Genomic DNA, 13,735 nt, shown 5'->3' on the forward strand with positions numbered 1-13,735 from the left:
CTCTTTATTTTATTGCAATATCAAACCACGTCATCTACATACCCGCGCAGTAAATGCTCTTGTTCTACCGATCTGTTCTCTACAGATTATGAAGCTGTGATTTGAGTCTTATTTGTTATTGTGTAAATCCTGAAAAATGCCACAGGCCTCACCTATATAGACTAAACCCCCTACCGTCACCACCCTTTGTCACCCCTGCCCCCTTTCTCAAGGCAAGAACCAATAAACAAAGACTCACTGCAGAGTTCAATTAAGATGGATCATGATACTGTGTGTAGGAGCAGAAATAATGCAATAAAGAAACAGTAAATGGCTCTATAGGGTCCCATTGTCTTAAATATTATCCTCATCTAATGACTATTTGCTTCAAATCAAGTTAATGCTGGATATTATTTTTTTTAAAGTAGTAGAGGATGTTTTCATGCAGTAAGTAAAAGCAGATGTGTGTAAATAACAGCTTCTTGCAGAAATGAGCGCAGTGAACGCATGTATCATTCTTTATTCATAAAAACTACTAAAAGTCCCTGGGGAGTCATGCCGCTTAGCCTCTGATCCTCTGAAGAGGGACTGAACTGGTTTAAAAAGCCAGTGACTGAGTGACACTGCATCACCGCTGCCCTGTTTTGATCACAGCACTCCGATTTAGCTCTTTGCACTCTCACACAGGAGCGTCTGTAACTGTAAATGTTTTGACCTAAATTGTGACAATAAAACATACTTTATGATATGGACCGTGTGTGTGTGTGTGTGTGTACGTACACTGCAGCCGGCTTGTTGGACACAATTTCCTGCCTGCAACGAGCATCCAGATGTTCCTGCAGAGCTAAGAGATTAAATCCCCTTCCAGCTGCCGGGGCTCATGTATTCGACTTGTCCATTTATAATTGTATGCTCAGAGTCTGGGGTTTATTGTTTGTCGAGTGTTTGGTTATTGGTCCTCTTCTGGGAGAAAGAGGGGAGGAGACGACATAATCACAGTGAGAAACCACAGTTCAACACGTGTAGTGCAAAACAGCAAATGTGTCTGTGCAGTCTCTTTCAGGTGAGATGTCACAAACTCAAATATCTTTGTGCCTTGAATTGAAATGACTGTGACCACGTTGTCTCCTCCTTCTCCTCTTCCTCCTCCTCCTCTTCTTCCTCCTCCTCCTCATCCTACCTTGTCTGCCCCTCTCTCTCTGTCTCATCCTGCTCTTCCTCTCTCTGTGCCAACACAATCCCTTTAAACTCCTTCTCTGCTGGCTGTGTCTGCCATGCACACCCCTAGGATCCATGTTGTGTGTGTGTGTGTGTGTGTTTGCTCGTGTGTGTGTGTGTGTTTGCTCATGTGTGTGTGTGTGTGTGTGTGTTGATCAGTAACGACATAACTGGAGGTACTGTACAGTAAGTGCCACTAAGTGATCATGTGTTTCTCGACACGTCACAGGAGCCCCTGTGCATGTTCATGTATTTTGTGTATGTGTGTGAAAAGTGTGCACAACCACCCATGCTGTTGACACGGTTATTATAAATATTTTTACATTTTCTAAATGCTTTGACCTAACGCTAACCACATAAAAAGCTGACATGACCCGGACGACCCCAAATGTTTTTCTAGCTAGATTAAGATTCGATAGTGTCACAACATACTAGCCTGCATAGTATGTAGCATAAAGTAGGTGACGTTTCCTTAGTGTACACTGGGTATTATGCTAATGTGGACACTGGGACACGCAGCATGATGGGATAATGGTAAGTGCTCTGTTCGTAGCGACACAGCACTTATATTGAGACGTAACGACAGGGATGACGGACTCACTACTGCCGGACAGACAGCAAACGTGCTGGAAGACGACTGAGATTAAACTGAAATTGAAATAAAGTGGATTAAAATTTTTTTAAAAAAAGTTTAAAAAAAGGATGAAGAAAGAGGAACAAAAGTAAGGAGAAAGTCTACAGGATAAAAAAAAAAGCAAAGGTCATTCAACTGAGTGTGGAAAAAAAAAGAAAGAATATTAAAAAAATTAAATAACCTGCAAAAGAAATGAAAAAAAAAAAAAATCCTAATTGTGTTAAAACCCTGTGCTGATATCTACTCGTTAGAAAATTTGGCAGCATAAGTCAATAAGTCTTTGTAGTGACTGATGGAGATGATAATGAGGAATAAGTGCCCGATATTTCCCAGCCAACTGAGCAGCAGGCAGGACCACACACACCAGCACAACACAAACAGGAGCGACCGACACCCGTGATTGGTCAAGAGTCCTTCTGGAGATCCGATGACAGACACAGCAAAAGAAAATGAGGAAAGAAAAAAAAAAAAAAAAAAAATCCTTTAAAAAAAGAAAAAAGAAAATAACAACCGTAAAAAAATAAAGTAATGACTGGTTGGCAAATGAACAGAGAAAAAAAATAAAAACAAAAGCAGCTTTTGTAAAAACGTTAGAGAATGTCGCATAATAACAATAACAATAATGGTAAAGTGGCTGTTGCACTTTAGTTTTGTTCTTGCAGACAGGTGCCGAGTTCCCATGGTTACCATAGGGAGCCCGTGTAAGATTTGAGCAGTTGCATACGATGGTGGACTCCAGATCTGGTGGGAAAAGAAAAAGCGGAGGTACACATTGGTGATTGATTTAAGAGCGGACCTCAGACCTCTGAAGAGCAGGAGGGGGAAAGAAATGTGAGGGAGAGCAGTTTGTTCAAGTCAAAGAGACAACACGGGAACAAAAAGAAAAGAGGGAGGGAGGGTGGGGGGTGTGTGTGTGTGGGGAGACAGGAGGAAACAGATGGAGGAGAGAGAATTGGGGTGGCGGTGAACATCTCAAACAAGAAAGAGAAGACAGCGAGCAGCAGGAGGTGCAGACACTCACATGATGGGTGGGCTCTACCAGTGAGGCGGTACGTAGCTGTACCCAGGTGTCCCTTGGGGCCTGTAGGTTGGCACAGTAACTGGGTGTCCTCCGATCTGGGCGTGCTGGGGCGTTGTCAGCAGGGTCCCTACGCAAAGTTAATGACACAGTTAACGATGAGCTTTAGTCATTTATTAATCCATCTGCTGAACAGCTACTAAGGCTCGAGTACAGAGAGAGGACATCGACATCATTCTTTAAGTGTGTTTGTATATTTTCCCTCCTTTTTTAAATCAAATGCTCAATAAAATACTTTCCTACTGACCTTGTACCCATCAAGTTTCTACTAAAAGAAGCTGGCTGAATTACTGAATGTCAGAAATTATAGAAGTTATAACACTGTCTGTATGTTTTGCTGACGAGACCTTGCCTAGCACATTAAATCTAACCTGTGAAAGCTTCTCTCTCTAAATAAATAATGAACAACATTTAAAATAAAACAAAACATGTCTGCACAAGAGACACAAACCATCTTCAGGATAAATAAATGATATAAAAAGTACACATTACTGCCAATAAAACCTGAAATAAGCTAACATTTGGAGTTCATACCTGCACTCATGGCCATGGTTGTCCCGGCTACCATCCCCATGGCAGCCATTCCGTTGTTGCGTGGAGCAGGTACAGGGACGGGGGCCGGGTACAGGGCTGTGGAGGGGATGCTGTTGGGCTGAACCACGGTGGTGTGATGGATCACGTGTGGCTGGGCCGCATAGACTGGTTGGGTATAGTACGCTCCCTGTCGAAACACATGATGATATATAAAGTTTATTACATTTAAAAATCTACTATTGGTCATCATTTTGCACAGCAGGATCATTTGAAAGGACTTTTTGCATCTCTACAGTGGAAAAAGTTTGTAGAAATCAAAACACTCAGCACACTATCATTACTTTGGACTTGAGCATCTTGCCTTTCTGGCATTTTCCATCTCACTTCCTGCCTCTGCACTTTCCTTTTTAACCATCTGATCAACAGTAAATTACCCAGAACATGAAAATCTCCTGTCAGTCTAATTTACCAGAAACTCTTTACATGCTGTGGAAACACAAACATGAATTCCCTTTGTTTGTATATCAAGTTTTTGTAAATCAAAACTTGATTCTCAACACAAAACAACACTGACCCTCGACCAATTCTTCATTCTTGATTAAACTACAGTTGGTACTTAACACAGCTGCACATAAGGCAAAGCTGACCGTCTTGTCCTTACAATCTAATGGTTTGCTGAAAATGAAACTAGTGCAAAGACGAAATCTGTGACATTGCTTAAGAATTGCCTTAAAATATCGACTATCCAAACAACGTAGCTGCATTTCCTAAAATAAAGCTGTAAGACAACAATCCTGATCAATATTTGTGAGTATCAGAGGAGACTGAGAGTATCCGTACCCTTACCTGTGCGTATATGTTCTGCTGAGGGTAGGCACTGCGGATGGGGTACATAGCTGTTGGGTATGGGGTCGGAGTAGGGGTGTAGGGAGGAGGGGCTCCATTTGACTGAGTAGGGGGCACTTTGTATGGAGTGCCTGCTGCAGTATATCCTATAGGGGAGAAAAGAAGAGGAAGAGTTAGAAATAAATTAGTTTTATAAATAGATTGATTAGATTTAACTCTTTAGCAGCTAAATGCTACAACAACACAAGCTAGTTGCTAACTCTTATCTGCCATTTGATGCTGGGCAGGTAGTGTGCATTAGAGTTTATCAGAGCTTTTTATCGACTTCCTGCTGCAACTGGAGATAAAAACCCATGAGTGAGAAGAACTGTGAGCAGAAACCTTAAAACAGTAAAGCTGTGGACCAAACAACTAAAAACAAGTTAAAAGATGCTTAAAAGTTGAGTGAAACTGTCAAGCCAGGTATTAATTATATGTGACTTCACTACTCCATACCACATCATCTTTTTATAGTTATTACAATGCAGCATGTCACTACCAGCTGTAAAGGCATTTCTGAGCTAAACCTCGGTGGGATTTAATAAGATAAGATATTAATTTATTAGTGCCACACATTTGGATTATTACAGTAGCTAGTGGAAAGAAAAAATAAAAGAGCATCAATAAGAGAGAATAAAGAATAAATAAGTACGAAAAACAATAACAATAAGAGTAGAAATATATAATAAATAAAAAAAATATTGTCACATTAATTACAGCACAACAGTAATATTGGTATTGAGTGCTAATATACCAGATATGATATTGTTATTGCACTGATTAAAGTGAAGAAAGAATATATGTATATTAAATGTATGAATTGAAATTGGTATTATACATGAAACACTGATATTGCACAGCAATGGACATTAAAAGTGTCTTTAGATATAGTATATAAAGAAGAAGATGTGAGTCAGCAATATGCATCAACTACAAAACACACATATATATAAAACCATGACAGCCCCTTAATTATTTTCATTACCTACAGAATCCACCAGATGGGGGACTGGTGCCGCCTCGTCATGGGACTCTCTAAACAACATTTTGTGCTGTGTTTGAGTTTGTGCGTTTTAAAAAAGCTTCGTTCAGCCAGTCTCACCATGACGACTGATGATGATGATGATGATGATGACGGCATATTTGGACTGTTTACAGCTTTAAAACAGTACTTGTGAAGTCAATGTATGAGAATAAGAAGTATATTCAACCTTTATTTTCACCAAATTCAGTTAAAGCTGCTTTTTATAAAACAGAAACACAGAGACGTACAACTCTGACTTAATTTAAATGCGTCCTCCTTTGAACCAGCCGAACATGACTGACTGAAAAGGAGAGTGAAGGCATCTGCATTCATGTGTGCTGCCGGGTGCAGTTCCTCTGAGCCGCCACTCGGAGGAGCCTGAAGGTCAAACATGCTACTAGCTAGTGCTGCGGAGCTTATGAAAGCGCTTCTCTCACACAAGGACAAGGGGAACAAAGAGATGCTGGAGCTGCTATGTGTGTCTAAAAGTGCGTTTGTGTGTGTGTGTATGTGTGTGTGTGTGTGTGTGTGTGAGAGAGAGAGTATGCACACACACACACATTCTTTGCTCTAACATGCATGCAGGGCATTAGAGGACAATGGTGTGTGACAATTACACAAAAGCCCTGCTGATAGAAAAACAGTTTGTCTATTCAATGGTCTTGAGGAATAATGACATTTACCCAAGACATGTTTCTAAATCAGATCCCAGCTGGTTTGTTTCAGACTCATTCTTGTCTAGATACACATGTTTTAATCTCACCCATACGTCAAGAAAAGAAACAATACTGCTGATTTAAACTCAATAATTAGGTACAATGTCTGTTGGAAGGAAAGCTGAGTGCCAAAGAATACCTGATATATATTTGTTCCTCCCTCCCAAAAGATAAAACAGCACTCACTGGGGGGAGGGGACAAGAGGCGAGGGGCTTCAAAAGCAGCACAGATGAAATCTACAAACCCACCCAATCTACAAACCCACCCTACGTTGGTAAAATACTTCAAATTCAGCATAATTTCTTTCAGAGTCTAGTTACTATTCATCATTTTTGCCAAAAACAAAGCATTTTTTAAAAATCAATCTCAAGATATTTACTCATTTTCCTTTTCAATTTTTCAATTCACTTTATTTTATTTATTCTTTTCACTATTATAGTATTGCATCTTTTGTGCGGTCAACTTCATTGTCTTCAAAAAGCCGTTTAGAAAAACATCTTATCGACAGCAGCAAATTATTATTCCTTTATCGTTTCAATGTTTTAGATTATTCAAGGTTTCTTTTGTCCTTCTCATGGTCAGTTCACCAATAATGTCTTTTCAGCTCATATAGCCGACGTTGAATACTCGACTCAAATGGTTTCCTACTGAGTTTGACCTTGTATGAATCTCCTTGGCTTCTTTTCACCTCCTCAGCAACTTCTTTAGATATTCATTATGATGCTTTGAGCGAACACACACCAAACAAATCTCTTTTTAAAAACCTGACACACAGGAACTACAACAGTATACTAAATAGCAGTTATCAATTCCTTCCCCCCTTCCCCCTACCGTTTCTGGAATAGCCCCCAAATAACAGCTTTCATGGCGGAAACCCAGAGTGAGGTTGTGCGGTTCACTCAATCTGGGTTTTTAGGCTAAAAAAGTTCAAGCCCCCGTCACACTAAACTATATCAATACAGACACACCGAGTCTGGAAAGCACTGAGACAACTGTTATTCCCATCTGCTGTGGGGACCAGACGCTGAACCCCAGCAGAGTACCTATCTGCTGCTATAAGGCCACTGGCAGCTGTTACTGGCTAGCTTCCCATTCCTTCACCATCAATGCTCTTTAGTCTGGGATCACTTTTAATCCATGCTGCCTTCGCATTAATGCAACCAGTGTGCGGCTCCGAAAACGACCTTCTGACTCACTCAAAAAACAAACTGTGGTGGTGATGAAGGAAAAGCACGAGTGATTCTTGTCTTACATTCATTTTCTCAGCTGCTGCGTTGGTTATATTCACAAGTGACTTATTAAAAATGTAGGAAAACAACATTTGCTTTAGGATAATTATGCATTAATTAACACATACTTTCAATGCATCGTCATGCAGCGATACAACGCGGCAGCAGTAATGGATCCTCTTGACTTGAAATTAAATTCTGTCAGTGTGTAATTTATTCAGCATATTAAGTGTTAGCAAAGCTGCAGCCTAAACACCGAAACACTGAAACACTGAGTAACTTTCATACAACCCCAACACATTACTCAACTGATTTCCAGAGTTTAATTGGGGATTCAATGATTTTGAGACAAATGTTTTACAGTTTACAGATGATTATTTTATCATTTTTAATCATTAATTCAGCAACTGTGGCGCTATTCAAAGCTACCAAAGTAGGAAAAAGTCCCTCAGCTTCAAATGCCCAATTAAAAAATGTGTTTTTGTGATGCTGCTTCTCAAACTGGGAGCTCAGTCAATTCATTTTGTTAGCCAACTTCCTCTTTGCCAACACTAAATTAAAAAAATTGTGCATTTACATCCAGAATTTACAAACATTATTGTAGAATTAGATTTTGCACAAACGGCTTTAGCATGGTTGTTGTTTATGGTTATTTACTTCTGAAATATCTACTACTCAAAAGAGAAAGCCTTTTACTGCCTTTATGTTATAACACTTTATTATTCTGCTGCTCTGTATTTTTCCATGTTTGTTTTCTATTATACAAAAGAAACGAGTAGTGTCTGAAGTACTCTACCACCAACAAAAAGCACCCAAAACAAAAGGCAGGGAGACAGACAGAATAAAAACATACACTGCAGAAGTATGAATGTGACACATGATTTGTTTCTGCATCTGTGTGACAACCCTCACAAATCCACAAAACTTCAATGAATGTCTGAACTCTCTGCCATTTTTCTTCCTTGAAAGACGACAAAACATCTCACTAATCAACTGTAAAGCTGTGTGTGTATGTGTCTGTCTGTGTGTGTGTGTGTGTGTGTGTGTGTGTGTGTGTGTGTGTGTGTGTGTGTGTGTGTGTGTGTCACAGCTCACCTGGTGGATACCCAGGACTGCCTGTTTGATAGAGGTTGGGTGTATAAGTAGGAGCCGTGGCAGGATAACCCCCTGGATAGCCTGCAGGACACATGACAGATGTTAGACAGAGGAAAATATCAGGAAATGTAGATTAACAAACAAAGAGGCATCTGAGGACCACACAAACACACAGGTAGGGCTGTGTTTGGTTTGGAGCAGGATGTGCACAGATGGCGCTCATTAAAAAAAATGTCTGCGCCAATAGCACAGTCGGCTGAATGCGTCTCACATACACCAATCTGGCAGACGAGACACACCTGCCAATATGGTGTAGGAGGAGATAAATTCAGAAACATTAGCAATGCGCAAAGACACGTGCAAGGGGGTGAGCGCACACACACACACACACTCACACTCACACACACATACTGCATTTGTGCGTCATCAATTACATGCCAAGCAGACAAAGCAGATTTGACCTGAGAAAAGCTTTCCTGATAGGGGAGAAAGAGAGGAGAAAAGCAGGAGGCTAAAAGAAAGAATGCGGGTGAGCAAAGTGCTGCTCACGGCTTTCTATTATTGGCAGTTGATCTCAGACTATCTGCTCTGTAGCCTTGAGCCCTTTGCTATATCTAGCTGTGGCTGCTATCGGCCGCTGTAGGTTGACCTACAGTAACATGTAACAGGTTTAATATATACTAACATTTACACTGCTGTGCAATGTGAAACCTCAACACTGAGTTGAGTTTAATACATTTTTTATTACAGGTTAGAGGGAAAAGAAGATTATAGATGAAATAGGTTTCCTTTGACTACATTGTAAATAAAACTACAGTTTCAATTCAATATTTCCTCATTTATATATTAGCTCAAATACAATTTTACTAAGAATTCATCATAAAAAAGGCAAACATCCTCTCAATATGTTTTCTCTACTTTGAGGATGTGTTACTTAACTGTAATCAAGCATGTTTGGGTTTTAGACCATTGGTCAGTCAACACTAGCAATCTGATGATGTTCCTTTTTTACCATTTTGAAACTGTTTAGATGAAACAAATAAACAATTAGGTTGAAAAATAATCTCATCTAGATCACGTTGTTCAATGATGAAAACCATCTTTAACTGCAGCCCTGAACAACGCATCATAGAGACTTTAGAAACTCACTTGGGAAAATAAAAGTAAAACAGTCTGTATCAAATAAAACCAAACAAAACAGACAATATCATCTCAACTCAACAGCTGGAGAAACTTCACAGGTTGAAAGATTTAAACAAAATCTCTGGTGACTTGTTCAATTATGCACTAATCCAGAGTATTAAATGACAAACAGCAGATGTTATGTAAAAACACATTCAACTATTATGGCCTAAGCAAAGAAATGTGCTCATGAAACTTATTGAAAACCAAAAAGCCTGAACTGAATTACACCTAATAAAAATAACTTTGTCTTTACCTCAAAGTTCTGGCATTAGTGTTTAAGAGGAGGCCAAGTTGTGTCTGTTTTTAATGTTTATGAACACACGTAGAGCTACAATGACTTATGATCATTTAATATTTGTTTTAAAGGAAAATACCAAAACACATCCTGTCTGCAGCTTCTCAAATGTGATGATTTTAACCATTTGTTTAAATGTTGTATTAACCTGAATATCTTCACCTTGGGCTCTATGAAATCAAATCATTTTCACCAGGGGTGTCAAACATGCGGCCCGTGGGCCAGAACCGGCCTGCCAAGGGGTGCAATTCGGCCCACTTTCCTTTGTGTTCTTTTCCTTCCTTCCTTCTGTCCTTCCTTCCATCTGTCCTTCCTTCCTACCTTCCTTTTTTCCTTTCTTCTTTCTTTCCTTCTGTCCTTCCTACCTTCCTTTGTTCCTTCCTTCCTTCCTTCCTTCCTTCCTGCCATCTGTCCTTCCTACCTTCCTGTTTTCCTTTCTTCGTTCCTTCGTTTCTTACTTCCTCCCTCCATTTCTTCCTTCTTTCCTTCCTTCCTTCCTTCCTCCCTTTCCTTCCATCTGTCCTTCCTACCTTCCTTTTTTCCTTCCTTCCTGCCATCTGTCCTTCCTACCTTCCTCCCTCATTTCTTCCATCTGTCCTTCCTTCTTTCCTTCCTCCCTTTCCTTCCATCTGTCCTTCCTACCTTCCTTCCTTCTTTCCTTCCTTCCTGCCATCTGTCCTTCCTACCTTCCTCCCTCATTTCTTCCATCTGTCCTTCCTTCTTTCCTTCCTCCCTTTCCTTCCATCTGTCCTTCCTACCTTCCTTCTTTCTTTCCTTCCTTCCTGCCATCTGTCCTTCCTACCTTCCTGTTTTCCTTTCTTCGTTCCTCCCTTCCTTCCTCCGTTTCTTCCATCTGTCCTTCTGTCTCTCTTTCCTACCTTTCTTCCCTTCTTCCTTCCTTTCCTCCATCTTTTTAATGATCAGGCTCACATGAGATCAAATTGGTCTGTATGTGGCCCTTGAATGAAAATGAGTTTGACACCTCTGATTTTCACCATTTTTTTTTTTTTAGACAGAAATCTGATAAATCGTTGACCTGAGTAACATTTAACCCCTCTGCACTCAACCTGGTAACTGGGATAAAAGATAAACTGGCGGCTGTGCCAACTCAAAGGTTTGGAAATCCACTGGAGAACAGTTTGTTGTTTATTTGCTGTACACAGTTTTGTTGTATTCACACTGATGTTTGCATGGTTGAGAGTCTGTCAGGGTTATAAAACAACCTGATCATTAAAAACATCATTACTCAACTTATAGACCAAAATAGACAAACAAACCAGGTATAATCAGCCTTTTTCTGGTTCAACACAGAAGGTGATTTTGTTGATGAAAATAATGTGAATGAATTTGTTATTATTTTTGTTGAATGGATGTTGCTATTAGCTCTGTGTCTACTCACTGTAATTATAGTTAAGAGATACATATCAGGGTCATTCTCTGATATCCAGAAGAGGCCATTTACCACCAGTTATATTCTCACACGTGAAAAAAATCTACTTTTACTGACAATTTAATAATTTCAACATGTCTGTATCGAGTGTTTCTGCAGCAGTGGACACACATGAGATGGACTGTTTACTAACTGGCACCAATGGGGGAAAAATGTGATACTCTGCCAGGGTATAATCCTGCAAAGACTCCACAGATTTTGTCAAATAGGAATTTTAGCTCACATAAAAATGTCAACAGTAATAAATGCAGCATAACAGTAAGTATGGGAATTAATGTGCAGGCTTGATAGCGAATAAATAATGTTAACATTTATCATTCCTGCTGCCAACTTTGGACTACAGTTAAAACTCTGCCCTGTGTTTTGGAAATAAATATTAAAAAGGGAGTTTGAGAGAGAGGGAAATGTACAGAGCACGAAGAGCAGGGAGGATGGGTTCATATCAGCGAAAAGCAAAGTAGCTGGTAAAATATTCAAATTATTGGCGTGTGCTAAGATAAATGTTTTTCACTCATCCTGCTTTTCCATAACGTAATGTTTTCATCTTTTCATTTTTATGTATTCTCTACACACAACGTCTGATGATGATGATGATGATGATGATGCATTATACCTCATCTTAATGTTTCTTCCCTTTTCCCTCTTTATAAAGTTGTTTTAAGGGGGTGTGTGATGGTGGGCTCTAACAGGCGGCAGCGTTTCTTTTTAATCAGTCTTTTGGTATATTTCATCACCTAGCACACACTGAAAGCCTGTAGCTGCTTTTATTCAATGATAAGCTTCGTACTGTAAAAGATATGACATGTGTAGGTCATTGTCCAGCTTTACGCACCTGCTCTGCTTCTACCTGGGTGAAAAGCCTCCCTTTAGAGACTCCACCAAAGAGCCTCCACTCTGCTGCTCCCTCAGACGGAGACTGATGTTTGAGAGAAGACGTTGCTCCTCTCAAACATCACTCAGTGTGACTATTATCTCCTTTCTGCCTTTCTTGCTGTCTGACTCACTGTATTCCTGCATCGTCTTCAATTTCTACTGAAAATGTTTCGCTAATGACTGTAGATTTTTGCAACCAAGAAATTTAGATTGGTTCCATTATTAGAGCTTATTTTTAAAAGGGCTAAACCCCAAATACGGGTACGTTTTGTTTCTTCTATGCTAAAATTGCACAAGAACAACATACATTTAACTCCCAGTTTTGCAAGTGGAAAGTTTTAATGTTACAGTAGGAAAAGATGGTGCAACACCATAGTTGCACTCTTTAAAGGAAATCCCTGGTAGCCTGTGGTAGCACATTTTGAAGCCTGAGTTGAGCAAACTGCTCATTAGCATCTCAGTTAGTTATCAGAGCAGAAGGTCAAAATATAGGCAGCTGGGAGTGAGTAGCGCTCCAGTGGGAGAACTAAGTGGCAAACAGTATTGCTGAGTGCTGGAGAGAGCTGTCAATCACATCTAACAGCATATGCCCCTCTCTACTTTGATACTGTACTTGACTTCTGTCAGAAACATTTTCAAAATAGTGAAATTAAGCTATAGAAAATGGTTGATGTGTGTGCCAATTCATCTCACCTGTGAAGGCCATGTTCTTTGGGTTTCCATATGGGGTGCCAGGCTGAACAGGGCTGTAGACTGGATTCATGGCTGAAGATAACCTGTTCTTACTGAGAGAGAGAAAGAGAAAGAGAAAGAGAGAGAGAGAGAGAGAGAGAGAGAGAGAGAGAGAGAGAGAGAGAGAGAGAGAGAGAGAGAGAGGGAGAGGGAGAGAGCGAGAGAGAGTGAGTGAGAGAGAGAGAGCGAGAGAGAGCGAGAGAGAGAGAGAGCGAGAAGATGTGACAGAGAGGGGAAGGGGTGGGATAAGAGAAGATAGAAGAAAAATTGAGGGGAGAGAGACGTAAGCCGTGTAAATTGGAAGAAAATTGTTACGATTATCAAGCATACACACACACCCGCCACACACATTAATCCCAAACTCAAGATTCTTAAGGCGACATCCAGCTGAAGGATTTTGCCAGCATGCAACAAAATCAAGCCCCGTGAATCCTCACCCTCAAGTAAGCTCAGCATAAGCATGTTTTTTTAAAAACACAGACTGGTGCAATAAAAAAAAAAGAAAAAAAAGAAGAGGGGACGACTACTGACAGAAAAGCACAAGAACGCATGGACCCACTGAAAACAATGGATTGGTTTCCTGTGTGGCGGTACGTCATTTACACTACTGCACCAAAAAAAAAAACATAAGGCGGGACGAGGTTTACTGACCGGCCTGATCTCGACTACAGGATTCAACAGAGAAGAGGCCACTGAGCATTTAAGTTGCTGGCTGGTTAGACTACTTCCCCCAATAAAGCATCTTTCTCCAGCGGTCTCACAGTGTAGATGAAACAGGACCTGAGGACCTGCTCGAGCTTATTTCAA

General features: G+C 40.2%; 1 protein-coding gene across 2 annotated transcripts in view; it reads right to left on the bottom strand.

Annotated features, from left to right (window-relative positions):
- Positions 1–1,907: 1,907 nt before the first annotated feature.
- The window catches only part of fam168a (family with sequence similarity 168 member A), a 28,848-nt gene continuing 17,020 nt past the window's right edge, over positions 1,908–13,735 (bottom strand). The window contains exons 3-8 of one of the 2 annotated variants that reach the window (XM_053320901.1): positions 12,890–12,981; positions 8,394–8,474; positions 4,290–4,435; positions 3,444–3,630; positions 2,853–2,979; positions 1,908–2,572 (exon numbers count right to left, since the gene is read on the bottom strand). In XM_053320901.1, the coding sequence (XP_053176876.1) occupies positions 2,867–2,979; positions 3,444–3,630; positions 4,290–4,435; positions 8,394–8,474; positions 12,890–12,981 (619 nt within the window). In that variant the 3' untranslated portion in view covers positions 1,908–2,572; positions 2,853–2,866. Of the gene's footprint in view, positions 2,573–2,852; positions 2,980–3,443; positions 3,631–4,283; positions 4,436–8,393; positions 8,475–12,889; positions 12,982–13,735 lie in introns of both variants that reach the window. The other variant, XM_053320900.1, reaches the window with a different exon arrangement.

This window comes from Scomber japonicus, chromosome 6, assembly GCF_027409825.1.
Source record: "Scomber japonicus isolate fScoJap1 chromosome 6, fScoJap1.pri, whole genome shotgun sequence".
Classification (NCBI taxonomy): Eukaryota; Metazoa; Chordata; class Actinopteri; order Scombriformes; family Scombridae; genus Scomber; species Scomber japonicus.